This window comes from Chrysochloris asiatica, unplaced genomic scaffold, assembly GCF_000296735.1.
Source record: "Chrysochloris asiatica unplaced genomic scaffold, ChrAsi1.0 scaffold00109, whole genome shotgun sequence".
NCBI lineage: Eukaryota > Metazoa > Chordata > Mammalia > Afrosoricida > Chrysochloridae > Chrysochloris > Chrysochloris asiatica.
Genome location: NW_006408627.1, coordinates 3,566,981 through 3,580,524, shown reverse-complemented (window position 1 = coordinate 3,580,524; position 13,544 = coordinate 3,566,981). Strand labels below are relative to the sequence as shown.

Below are 13,544 nucleotides of genomic sequence, written 5' to 3'. Positions count from 1 at the left end.
GTGGCTAAAGTCTGATCCTCAGAGCCTATGGTTTGGACGGTCAGCAACGCTTGGGCCCACAGGGACTTGAACTCCTGACCGGGTCTGCATGGTCTGCATCAGATTCCCCCTTATTTATTATTTGTTTAAGGGAAGCTGCCAAGTTTTGATACATTTTGAGGTATTACTTTGAATTAGCTTTTTTTTTTTTTTTTTTAAAAAAAAAAAAAAAAAAAAGATCCCTGGTGGTGCAGTGGTTAAGTGCTCGTTTGCTAACTAAAAGATTGGTGGTTAGATCCCATAAGCCACTATAGGAGAAAGATGTGGCAGTCAGCTTCTGGAAAGATTACAACATTGAATCTCCTTTAGGGCAGTTCTCTATCTTGTAGGGCCGTTAGGAGTTGGAATCAACCTGATGACAGCAAGTTTTTGGTTTTACATGCTTTTTCTTTCATGTATGGATATTGGGATTCAGTGGCAAATTAATTTATTGTAGAGCGCTAAGTAAGAGGCATGGCATCTTCATGTGGTACTGTGGGTTAATGCACTAGACTGTAAAGTTGGTTTGAACTGCAAGGTCGGTGGCTAAAGCTCAACAGCCGCTCATGGGAAAACCTATATAGGGTCACCATGGGTCGGAACCAACTCGATGGCACTTAACAACAAGAAGTAACAGTCACAGTTGGCTAACACTGTGGTGAGATCAGTGCAAATCCAAATCTAAAATGTGGGAATGGATCTAGTCCTCCCCTTCCCAATTATCCATCGTCATCATCATCTGGTGTGGTGCTGTAAGATAAGCACTGGACTGCAAGGTTGGTTTGCAGAGTCGGCGGTTCAAACTCTCCAGTCTCTCCTTGAAAACCTTATACAGGGTTGCTGTAAGTCGAAACTGACTTATGGTACTTGGCAACAGCAACAACAACATTGTTATCACACACTCACTCTCAGCCTCAGCCACCCAGAGTTAGGTCAGAAATCACACATTAGAAGGGCATCTTCTATAAGACTCGCAAATAGGCTCTTGCTGGCTCGCATTGCCTTTGTGAGTTTCTTAGTAGACAGGAAGACTCACAGAATTCATGGAAAGTCTATCATTTTTTTCTGTGGCTGTATTACAACCAAGAAGGAGATAAATGAAGAGGTGTAGAAAGTGAAGTCTGGGAGAGATCCTTGTACTTCTGTGCCCCAAACAGGAAGGAATATGATACTCCTTTGCATAGTCCGAACCAGGAAGCTTCTTGAGCCTTCTTCCGAAGCCCTTATTGCCCTCTCCTTGTGGCCAAGATAAATTATATCATGCCTTCTGGGGTTTAGTTAGCATGAGGCCCCCAGGTGATCCCTCTTGGTCTGGTTAGCCCCACACTCATTAGCCTCGGGTGTTGATATGGTTAGAAAGAACAAAGGTCAAATGGCTTTCTTCAAGGTTATTCTACTCACCACCCATAACTTAGTTTTATGGGTCTGGAATGGGGCTAATTGTTATATGTTATATGTTAAAATCATATATAATTTTTTAAGTCCTTAAAATTTTTTTAGTGTTCACTCTCAAGTGTTTTCCAGCAAAAACTGTGTGGAGACTTTGTTGTTGTTGTTAAGTGGTGTTGAGTCATTTCTGACTCACGGTAGCTCTGTATAGGGTTACCAAGAAGCGGCTGGTGAGTTTGAACCACCAACCTTGTGGTTCAAACAGACCTTGTGGTCCAGTGCTTTATCTTTATCCCACAGCACCACACCAGGACTCGCTGTGGAGAGTTTAGCCATCTTTTTGTTACTTTAGGTTCATTGTATTTCTCTTTTGGCATGTTTTGCCTAAGGGCTGGGTCTTGAGAGAAAAGTTGGATCCCTGTTTAAGAATAAAAAGCTTTCTAGCATAGAATTCATAAACAGGAGAACATCTGTGGGATGATGTAGGATGTATGCAAATGATTCATGTATTGTAAGCAAATACAATTTGCTCCTTTAACCTTTGCCAACTGCATGGTTTAAGGGAAGATTTCTGCAGTAAAACTAAACATTTTATCCCCTTTAACATGGGAAAATTATATATAAAGTATTGGTGATTCATAGGGTTTTCTTAGGCTGATTTTTGAAACTAGACAAGCTTTTCTTTCTAGCCCATCTCCACTGAAACCTGTCCAGCATCATAGCAACACACAATCACTACTGACAGATGGCTAGTTGCGCTTTAGGTGCATTGTCAGGGAATCAAACCTGGGTCTCCTGAACGGAAGGCAAGGATTTGACTACTGAACTACCACTGACTGTCCTCTAATTAAATTTAATTATTGGTTTTCTTTCTTTCTTTCTTTTTTTTTGGAGAACTTTGTTGTTTTCCTTATTGTGTATTGTCCATCCTCTGCCCTGGAATTAGTCATTTATGCTGTCGGTTTGCCATACTGTGGTGGCTTTTATGTTGCTGTGATTCTGAAAGCTATGCCACCAGTATTGTAAATACCAGCAGGGTCACCCATGGTGAACAGGGTCCAGAAGAGCTTCTAGGTTATTTTCAATAACCTCATATATATATATATGAATGAATAGAAGAACTGATGCATTTGAATTATGATATTGGAGGAGAATATTAAAAGTACCATGGACTGCCCAGAGAACAAACACGTTTGTGCTGGAAGAAATATAGCCAGAATGCTCCTTAGAAACCAGGATGGCAAGACTTCATCTCTCATACTTCAGACATATTATCAGGAGGGACCAATCCCTGGAGAAGGACATCATGTTTGGCAAAGTGGAGGGTCAGTTAAAAAGAGGAAGACCTCCAATGAGATGGGTTGGCACAGTGGCAGCAGCAATGGACTCAAGCATAGCAATGATTGTGAGGTTGGCGCAGGACTGGATGGTATTTTGTTTTGTTGTGCATACGGTTGCTACGAGTCAGTACCAACTTGATATTGCCTAACAACTACAAGAAGGAACTGTGCTCTCTTTTAGAGGGCAGTGGTATTAGGAACCAAGTCTGGACATTCAGTGGCATTACAACATTGTTTTGTTGTGTATAATTTGTCAATAATATGTACTACGTACAATGTTGCTGCTCATCATTTGCTGATGTTATTATTCTCATGCAGCATATTTGAACTAAAAAGAAGTATTCAGTTAATGCCAGAACAGATTTAGGACTGACTTGTCAGTGCGGAACCCCTTTGTAAGTCTGAGACTACTTGTATGTCCACTTTAGCATGTATGTGCGCATGCCACATGGATATATCTATGAACATAGCTATACACATTTAAAAACTATGAGTTCCCATTGATACCTTCTAATACTGTGCCACCCTTACTGGGTTCCGTTTTGCCTTCTCCCCTTTCCATGTATCTTCCTTTTTCTATAAGGAGAACATGGGCTCTGAACAATTCCTACTTTTTCATTTGTTCGTTCTTATAATATGTGTACATGTAAAATAGTTTTACAATCTGTGGACTAATGCATCAGACTGCAAAGTCGTTTGAACTGCAAGGTTGGTGGTTCAAGCTCATCAGCTGCTCCTTAGAAACCCTATACAGGGTCGCTTTTGGTCAGAATCGACTCTATGACACTACACAACAACTACCACCTCTGCAAAAACTGAAGAAGGCAATACTAATAATGATACACCTGATTAAAATATTTTAGGTACTTTTTTGTTTATTTATTTGAAACATGGCTGGGTTCATTTGTTTCATTTTGCTTTGTTTTAGATTCTCCCCCTTACTGGCTTTGTGGCCTTAAATGTATGTTTCAAGTATGTAGAACATTAGCCTGCTTTCAAAAATGAACACTTACGTATAAAATGTATACTCAGAGAAGTGGCATTCCTTCCTGTATATCTTCAACTGCATTTTCCCCATCAGTACTTTATTTCCCCCAACTTTATTCTTTCTGGTTTACGCTTCTGGTTTTCCATTTTGTAACAATAAGCAGACATTTTCTGTTATTTCTGCGACAAAAGGTGTAGCATGCTGTATAAGCACTTTGGCACTTAGCTCTTTTCACTGAATAATGTACCATATCAGTTCAAAGAGATCATCAGTATTCTTTTGTTTGTCTGTCCCTCAGTTTATTCAGCGGGTCTTCTGTGTTTGGTTATTCACATGGCTTATGAAATGTTTCACTTATAGAGTGGTACAGTGAATAACTTGGTGCATGTCTTTTTTATATTGTTGGGAGTGTATCTTCCGGGCCTAAAGGTAAATCCATCCATAATTTTGCATGGTATTACCAAATTTTCTTCCATAGAATTTGCACTGTTTGATACTCCCACCAGCGGTGCTTGTTTTCCCACCAACGTGCCAAGTAAGTGAGTGTATTGTCATGCCTTTGAATTTTTGCCAATCTGAAGGACAAAAAATAGTATCTCAGTGTAGTGCATTTTTTCTTATTATGAGTGAATTGAGTATAGTTTATGTTTAGAATTGTCATACCATGTGGAGGAGGTACCTGTATGTGTCTTTTGGCAAGTCAAAATATTTGGGATTTTTCCTGAATGTTTGGGATTTTTCTTCAATTATTGAACTCTTTGTATATTATTAGTTCTTTGCTTGAGATACATTATTACAGATGTCTTCTGCCAGTTTTCTCATTTGTCTTTGACTTTGCTTTTGTTTCCTTTTACCATACTAAGGTTACTTTTACTTTTATGTAGTCATATTTATTAATGATACCTAGAGTGGTACTGTTGGAAGTGTGGTGGTTCTGTAGGATAAGCACTGGACTGTGAACCACAAAGTCAGTGATTCAAGCCCACCAGCTGCTCTGTGGGAGAAAGATGAGGTTTCTGTTCCCACAGATTTGCAGCCTCAGAAACCTTATACAGGGTTGCTATGTGTTGTAACTGACTATTGTTGTTTTTGTTGTTGTGAAGTGCTGTCGAGTCAGTTCTGACCCATAGTGACCCTGTTTAGGGTTTCCGAGGAGCAGCAGGTGAGCTTGAACCGCTGACCTTGCAGTTCAAACGGCTTTGCAGTCTAGTGCATTAACCTACATCGCCACACCAAGAATTCCTGGAACTGACTAGGCAGCACTTAATTAACAACAACAGTATGGCGCTGTGGGTAAGCACTGGATTACTAATCACAAGGTAGGCAGTTCAAACCAACCAGACACTTCATAGGAGAAAGATGAGGCTTTCTGCTCCCATAAAGATTTATAACCTCAGATATTCTATACAGAGCCCTCATGAGTCAAGATGGACTCGACTGACAGCAGTACGGGTTTGACCTTTGGGTTATAGATTGAAAACAATGATTTTGAAATGATTCTACTGTGTTTAAGAGGAAGGGAACGAGGTAGCTAGCTATCTACCCCAGAGAAATAGGGATAATTCTCTGTATGTATTTATTGCTGTCCCACCCTTTTATGTTTATGTTTTAAATTTGGACCAGGATAATCTATTCATTATAGAGAGTCCTGATGTAGCGCTGTAGTAAACAGTGGAACACGAGGTCGGTTTGGATTACAAGGTCAGCATCTCAAGCTCCCCAGCCACTCCTGGGAAACATTATACAGGGTTGCTATGGGTTGGAACCAACCTGACGGCGCTTATGACAACATAGAGATCATGCCAATTCGTTTATTTTACTTTAACTTTTTGTTACAGAAAGTCTCAGACACATATAAAATGAACACCCATGTGCATATCATCTTGCTTCAGTAATTATCAATTGATAAAACTCTCCTATACCAAACACCTATACTTACAGGTTTTAGTTATTGTGAATTACTCTTTTAAAGAGAAAAGTTGCAGTAGCCTACAAGTCTGCCTAACTGGCCTCCCAGGCTCTCTAGTCTGCTCAGTGATTTTGGCACCCGGCCTAATCTCCTGTAGGCTTCTGTAACTCTACCAGTTCCACAAATCTGAAATTTATTGGGGGAAAAAAAAAGATAGTAGGCCAGAGACTAATATAGTTGGTAAGGAACAGAGAAATAATTTAAAGGAAACCTGAGACGTTATCTCTCTCATTTCACATCAACATGGTTTACTATATGCATATATATTTCTACATATACAGTCATATCTAAGGAGCTCTGGTAGCAGAGTGGTATGAGTCAGGCTGCTAATCTCAAGGCCAGCAGTTCAAAACTGCCAGTGAAAGATCTGGTACTGGAAAGATTTACAGCCTCGTAAAGCCTATACAAGGTTGGCCAGGAGTCGGAACCAGTTCCACAGTGTATTACCACCACCATGGTCAAATCTGTGTTCCATGGTTCAGTGTTGTTAGAACTAGCAATCTTCAATCAATGAATCTAAGAAGACAATTTACAGACATGTTCTAGCCAGAATGTAAGCATAACAAGTTCAAAGATTCCAATTTCCTTATTAGAATTTTTATAGTACCACAGTATTTTAAACTGGAATTATGTTGCTTTTATTTGATAGCCTCCATGGAAATTTTTTTTTTTTAAATCAGTTTGCTCGTTTTCAATTGATCAAGAATCCATGACTTTTTTGAAAGAATAATTAGAGATCACAAGAGTTCTAGGGTGTCTTTATTTCATTTCATGGACCTGCCTTCTTTTCTTGATGCATTGAAACCCATTTGAAACAGGGCATTGAAATGGTATGACAGGTTCACTCTTGATCAATTCAGAGAAACCGAAACAGACCTGAATTTATAAAATGCTATGTTCCTGGACAGTAAAGGAACTGAGTGGGGGATGGGGTGAGAAGCATGGGTCAAAGATCTGGAATGGGAGACTTGAAAGACACATAGTCCGACCTTTCAGAAGCCTGATGTGGAAGACTGGATTGTCAGGACTCTGGAGACCAATATACATTCCAAGTGGTACAGTGAACTGCCATCTTTAAACTGGGTACCTTTGTTTCCCACTGTGCTCATCAAGAGACTTGGTTGCAATGCAATGTGTAGACTGCTCTTGGTTTCTTAGAAATTCTATTTCTAAGAGGACGTTGGCCAGTAATTGTTCTCATCCTGGTTATCGTTCTAGTACACCCACATTTTACAGTTGGTTTCATTTTGATTTTGCAACATCGGCCATGATTGAACCAGAAAGACCTGGTTCAAAACCCTGATTTGAAGTACTATGTTAGAGTTTCAGCATTGCTTTTTCTCTCCTGCTAAAGTAGAAATTGATTAGTCACTTACTGGTAACCAAATCTGAGGATTTTCGTATTCTGAAGAAATACTGAGGCAAAAAGACAAATTATTCGGTTAATTCCTTATTAATTATTATAAGTCGTGTATAAGTAAAGTCCACCTTTCCACATTTGGTTTCTTTTCTTTTTTTCTTTTAATATTCCCACGAGTTAGCAAGCCAGAGATCATGGCAAGGCAGAATATCTGCAGGCAAAAAGCAGATGGAGATGGCTGGTGTAATGAATGGGGATAGGTACTTGCTGCTCGTTGATTTTAGTTGCCGGGTGAGTCAGTATCCACTCATGAGGACTCCATGTGTTCAGGGTAGAACCGCTTCATTGCGTTTTCAAGGCTGTGACCTTTTGGAAGCACATCACCAGGCCTGTCATCTCAGGAAGCTCTGGGGGAGTTTGATTAATTAAGTCTTTTTGACTAGTAGTCCTGGATTCAGTATTTTTCATGTGCCTATTTCATGTGTGCATTCCTAGATGGACTAAATGTTACCTTTTGCTTGTATTTTCCATTTCTTGACCTACGGTTTTCCTATCACCCATAATGTTGTTTATTCTTCTTTGAAAATGGAAACTTGTTCACACACAAAAAAGATGGGTTATGATAGCTATCTAGAAAGATGATAAAGCACAATCTTTTATAATTAATATTTTATTGCTAAGTAGATGGAGTCCTGGTGTAGCACTGTAGGTTAAGCTCTTGACTACATGGTCAGTTTGAACTGCAAGGTTGGAGGTTCAAATTGACTAGCCGCTTCTCTGAAACCTTAGAGTCACTATGAGTTAGAACAGACTCGACCACATTTAATAACAACAACAGCAATGTAGGCAACAAGGTGTCTGTTTTTGTGGATTAGAAACATCGGATATAAGTTTAGGATTAAGTTCATTGTAAAACAGAGGGTCTTTATTGGCTTGTGGAAAATAGTTGCATTCCTGGTTAGAAAATGGCTTGGTAAGTAATTGGTTTTGTATACTTGCCAAAAGCTTGAGGAACATTGTAGTGTTTGTGTGAATAATTAAGACCCTCCCTCCGATCCTAGACTTTGTTAGTTGAACTTTGTACACTTAAACTTTATCTTGCCTGGGAATGTACAGATATATTTTCCACTTGGGAGCCCTGTTTTTAAACTAGCTTAAAGAGAGAATTCTAGATGTGGAAATAGAAACAAAGTAAAAATAGACAAATACTTCGCAAGTCTGCAGTGAAACTGGCTTTTATTTACATGGCTTTTATTCCTGTGTAGTGTTTGTGAGTTTAGCTTGGCTTCAATGCCATGTTCTTACTATAAAAACAAAATTGTCCTTTGGGCTCATTTATCGGTTTCTTCTTTAGTGTAGCCAGCTGAGTTTCATGCTTTATTTTAATGTTAACCGTGTACTTTGGAGGTAGTACTGAATCAGTTTGTTTCTCTGAAAATTTCATTGTAATGGGCTTTAAATCTAATTAAACAATGTGTTTTAGAAATAATAACTGATTCTTAAGTGTTTCATTTTTAATGAGTTGTTTTATTACTCTGAATGTATGCCTTTTAAAAGATCTCTAATATATATGTTTAACTTTTTGCTTTTAATAATTTCATTAAGTTGAGGGAATTCCTAAAAAATCCTGCTAATAATAATGAATATTGACTGAGTTATATTAGGAAATTAATGTTAAAGCAAGCACATTTTTAGCTAATTTATTGATACTGCACTTTGCTAATTAGAGGTTTAGAGAAATTTGTAAAACATTTAAACAAAAAATGAAACATTGCTTGGACTTGCTCACAGAAGGACTTCAACAATTATTTAAATAACCTAGATTTTTTTTTTAAGTACTGTTGAATCGGTTTGATTCATAGCATCTGTCCTAGACTGGGTTTTCTAGAGAAACAAAAACAGTGCAATATAGCTAGCTAGCTAGATAGGTAGATAGAGATATAAAGAGACGTTTATATCAAGGAAATGGCTCACAGTTGTAGAGATGCACAGAGCAGGGGCGACGGCAGGGTGATGGGCCACCAACGTCTGGCCAGCACTGGTGGTGTGGGAGCACACAAGCTGGGCCGACAGGAACAGGCATCCAGGGCCCTTTGGTAGGCGCTGGAAGACAGCCCAGATGAAAGATCCAGATCCAGTGGGGAAGAGGAAAGGGAGTCTTCCCTGCATGTCCGTTATATTGTGAGCAGGCCACATCCCCAAGGAAACATCCTTTCAATTGATTGGCTGCTCATAGCCAATCATTATAGAGGTAACTATCAACTAACAAAAAACTGGAAATCCTGTCTCAATTAAGTTGACATAGAACCTTAACTGTCACAACAACTCTATAGAATTTCCAGGGAGTGGTTTGAACCACTCACCTGGTGATTAACAGTCCAATGCTTACTCTGCAGTGCCACACCATATGATCCTTTTATGTTAAAAGTCACTTTCATTTTAGTTCTAGAAATGATCTACTTTATGAAACTTTCAGAAGTTTTAGAAGGGCAGTAATTCTTAAGCCAAAAAATAACAGATTTCTGACAGACTTGACGCACATGTTCACGGAGAGGTAAAGAAATAGCTCCTTAGTCCTTTTATCTTGGGGAAAAATAAAACAAACAAACAAAAGAAAGCAAGAACACAATGGAATTAAGCTAGCTTGCAACCGCAAATAAAAAGTGTTAGAAATTATACAAAGAATTGGGCTTGTCAGTTATCAATGATTTTTATAGTGGTGTTCTTGTCAATTGTCATCAAGTTGGTTCCGACCCATAGCACCCCTGTATAGGGTTTCCAAGGAGGGGCTGATAAGTGTGAACCGCCAACCTTATGGTTCTAACTGACTCTGCAATCCAGTGCATTAACTCACAGCACCACACGATGCACAACCACTTATGCCTCCCATCACAATTGACTTTATAGTTCTAATATTTTAAAGCAGTTGAGATTTCCATTTTCAGAGTGGCTGTGACTTTATTTTATTGTCATTTGGTTCATTTTTTTAGAGTTGAAATATTGATAATGTTTAATTTCAGAATGAATTACAAAATCCTACCTAAAATGCTACTTGTTGTTTGTTGTTGTTACTTGCCATCTAGTTGGACTGACCCATGGCGTAAGTCAAAAAGTATTGCTACAGAACATAGAAACTCTTATTAAACAAAAAATTCAAAATGTAAAGCTGTTGTTTCTTTGCCATATCTTCCATTTAGGCCTATACACTTCTTCTTCTTTTTTTTTTTAAAGTTTTTATTGTGAATTATCCCCATTGCCTTTCACCAGCTCAGTCCAGATAGGTTGGAAACCACTCTGAAGATTCTACCCTCCCCTGCACCCTCTGAAACTAGGCTCCCTCTTTTTTTTTTTTTTAAAGTTTTTGTGAGGTTTACATGGGAGAACATCAGCTTTACACTCATCCTATCATATTTCGTTTCATTGCAATGATTACAGTTCCCTCCAGGCATCATCAAATAACCAAAGGGTTATTTTGCACACAGCCCTTCTCCCTCCCTGAGTCCAGTGTTCCCAGCAGCTACATCTGTCCACGTCATCGTCTCTGTCTCCGTCTCCATCCCTGGCGTCAGTGCCTCTCTGGGTAGGGTCCTGCTCTCTGTTCTTCTCGCTTGATGGTCCCAGGGACCTCCGCTCCTCAGCTACAAAATCAATCACTGTCCTCATTTTGTCAAAAAACATCTACCTCTGTATTTTCTACCTTCATAATCAGTCCTGGTGGCAATTATTCACTATTGTACCACAAGAGTCTTATCCCCATTTCCTTTCACCAGCCCAGTCCCAATAGATTGGAAATCATTCAGTGCTGATACTACCTTTCCCTGCCCCGTCTGGAACTAGTCTCCTCTTGAAAGCTTGTAAGCCAGTCACTTCTTGCCTTTATAGCTCCCCCCCCCCCCCCCCCACCCACACATACACCATTTTGGGTATCCAGTGTCTAAGTAACCCATTCCCTGTCAACCCTATGTGCCGAGGGGGTGAAAGTGATCCTCACTGTAAAGATTTGTTCCCTTTTTTCAGTTACTACATCCATAAATATAGATAAAGTTCATCAAATAGTAGCAGGTTACTCTTTTTCTCCCTCCTCTTCTTCTTCTAGTCAAGTTCTGATCATCCAGCCATTGAAGCCATCTGAAAGTATGGGTGTTCTTGTGCATCTCCCCCCACTTCATGTCAGCTGGATGCTTCACTCTCCACTCTAGTCATCTGTGGCCATGTCACTGCCTCTGGGCCCAGGAGTCTTGCCATACTGCTGGCCAACCAGGTCTCAACCCAAGTTCACAGGGGTCTATTGAATGTGGTTGGCCTTAGCTCGTAACTTCATTGCTGTTTTTTCTCCCTCTTCCCCTTATCGGTGACCAACGTGGTCACCAGCCAGACCACATGCCTGCTTATGCATTCCCCTTGAGTCTTAGTCTTGGAAGGGAGTTTGCTCTGAGGGGTCCCGACCTCTTGCCTTTATGGTTTCCAGGTGAACAGCTAACCTGTTCTTGTAGTAATCAGTCAGACTGCCATTATTGTTTCGGATTTTTCCTGCTGGTCTTTCTTTCACGAAGTATCTTCTGTTCTTCTAACTGCTCCATGCGGTCTACTCATCCTTTCCAGTGGAAATTACCTACCTCAGTTGGTTCTGGATGGGGTTCTGGATTCCACCTATGGTCTTGTACAAAGTAAAGGCTCCACAGGAAGCCTTTTTCACTGGGCAACTTCTAAGAAACTAGGCTCCCTCTTGAAAGCTTGGAAGCCAGTCACTTTGTGCCTGTCCCCCAACACCCCATTTTGGGTAGCCAATGTCTAAGTTGCCCAGCCCTGTCAACCCTTTGTACTGAGGAGATGGGAATGATCTTCGCTGTAAAGATTCATTTTGTCTTTTGAGCTATTATATCCACAAGCATAGGTCAAGTTCATCAAATTGTAGAGGATTACTTTTTTTCCTCTTTCTTCCTCAGTCGAATTCTGGTCATCCAGCCATTGAAGTCAAATGGGTACTCTCTGCTAGTATGGGTATTCTTGTGCATCTCTTCTCACTTTATATCAAGGCCTGTTGTTAAGTGCCGTCGAGTCAGTTCTGACCCATAGTGACCCTGTACAGGGTTTCCGAGGCTGTCAATCTTTACGGGAGCAGAAAGCCTCATCTTTCTCCCGCAGAGCGGCTGGTAGTTTCAAACTGCTGACCTTGCGGTTCACAGCCTGATTTGTAACCACTACGCTACCAGAGCTCCTTAAAAAAGCTCTAGTATTAGGGTGGGAAATTGTAGGTACACACTAGATTAGCAAAAGGCTCTCTAATGGTTTGGGGCTTGTTCATATGGCAGTGTCCCCTGGAGGCCATATCAAGGCCTATACACTTCTAATTAGAGTTCAGTGAGAGGGGAAATCAAGATTTGTGCATGTGTTAATTTGAGATGTCTGCAAGTACTCTTTTTTTTTTTTTTAAATTTATCCATATTAAGCTTTATTCTGAATCAGTCATTTATCAGAGTGCAAGTGAAAAAGTAGAGAAAAAAAAAAAAAAAAGGAGCCCATCAAAAAAGTTCCTGGCCAGTAGGAGGGAGGGCACAATGTTAGGATCCCTGTTTAGAGAAGGAAATGTTCTCGAGGTCATGGATGCCATTTTTGTCAATGACTCGAATGCTGAAGGTTGGCAGATTCAGGATGAAGTGTTTCTGGAGCTCCTTCAGACATTTCCTAAGAAGCTCCACTGCCTTCTCATGTGAGATAGTTGGTATATAGTATCTATCCACGATACTGAGAGTCAGAAAGGCACCATAACCATGGGCTGCAAAAGGAGCCTTTGCCAAGGCCGCCAAATAGTCCTACTCCGAAGACAGTCAGCCAGCTTTCGGTGAGTGAAATTTGCTGCTGCTGTGGGAGACAATTCATATCCATTTCGCATCTTACAAAGCTGTACATTTTCCTGAATACATTTTGCAAATTGCACAGTGTCACCAGCCTCTCCAACACAAAGGAGTAAGATTTTTCCACTCATCTTTAAACATTTTGTCATGATTGTCCTTCATTTGGACAATATTGCTGGTGGCCACGCAGTCAGAGGTGACCAGGATGTGGTCGGGGCCCTGGATGCCGATGAGGTAACTCCATACTAGAGGGAGGCTGGAGGCGGTAGGTTCTAGCTACAGAGCTCGGCTCTCACTGGCTTCTCGGCCTCACTGGTTACAAGTACTCTTCTGAAAACGTCACAGCAGTTTTGAAATCCTGGTGCACAGATATTTGTGAAGATAGATAGATGGTAGTTAAATTGTGGAATTTATGAGATTCTAGAAGGGGAACAGCTCTGGATTCTCCCTACTTTTAGAGTGTGGATTGCTGTGTAGTTTACTTAAAAAGAATCTGTGGCATGTAAAGTTTAGTTTATTTAATGTGAATTAAGGAGAGTCCTGGTGTCACAGTGGTTAAGAGCTTGGCTGCTAACTCACAGGTCTGAGGTTTGAATGCACAGCAGCTCCAAGACAGAAAAGACCT

At 40.2% G+C, this 13,544-nt stretch overlaps 1 protein-coding gene across 1 annotated transcript; it reads right to left on the bottom strand.

Annotated features, from left to right (window-relative positions):
• Window positions 1-12,625: 12,625 nt before the first annotated feature.
• Window positions 12,626-12,974, bottom strand: LOC102842001 (proteasome subunit beta type-2-like). Its single transcript, XM_006867766.1, has 2 exons — window positions 12,963-12,974; window positions 12,626-12,877 (listed from the first exon to the last, which is right to left on the bottom strand). The coding sequence occupies exons 1-2, from the start codon at window positions 12,972-12,974 to the stop codon at window positions 12,626-12,628; spliced, it is 264 nt and encodes an 87-aa protein (XP_006867828.1).
• Between the last annotated feature and the right edge of the window lie 570 nt (window positions 12,975-13,544).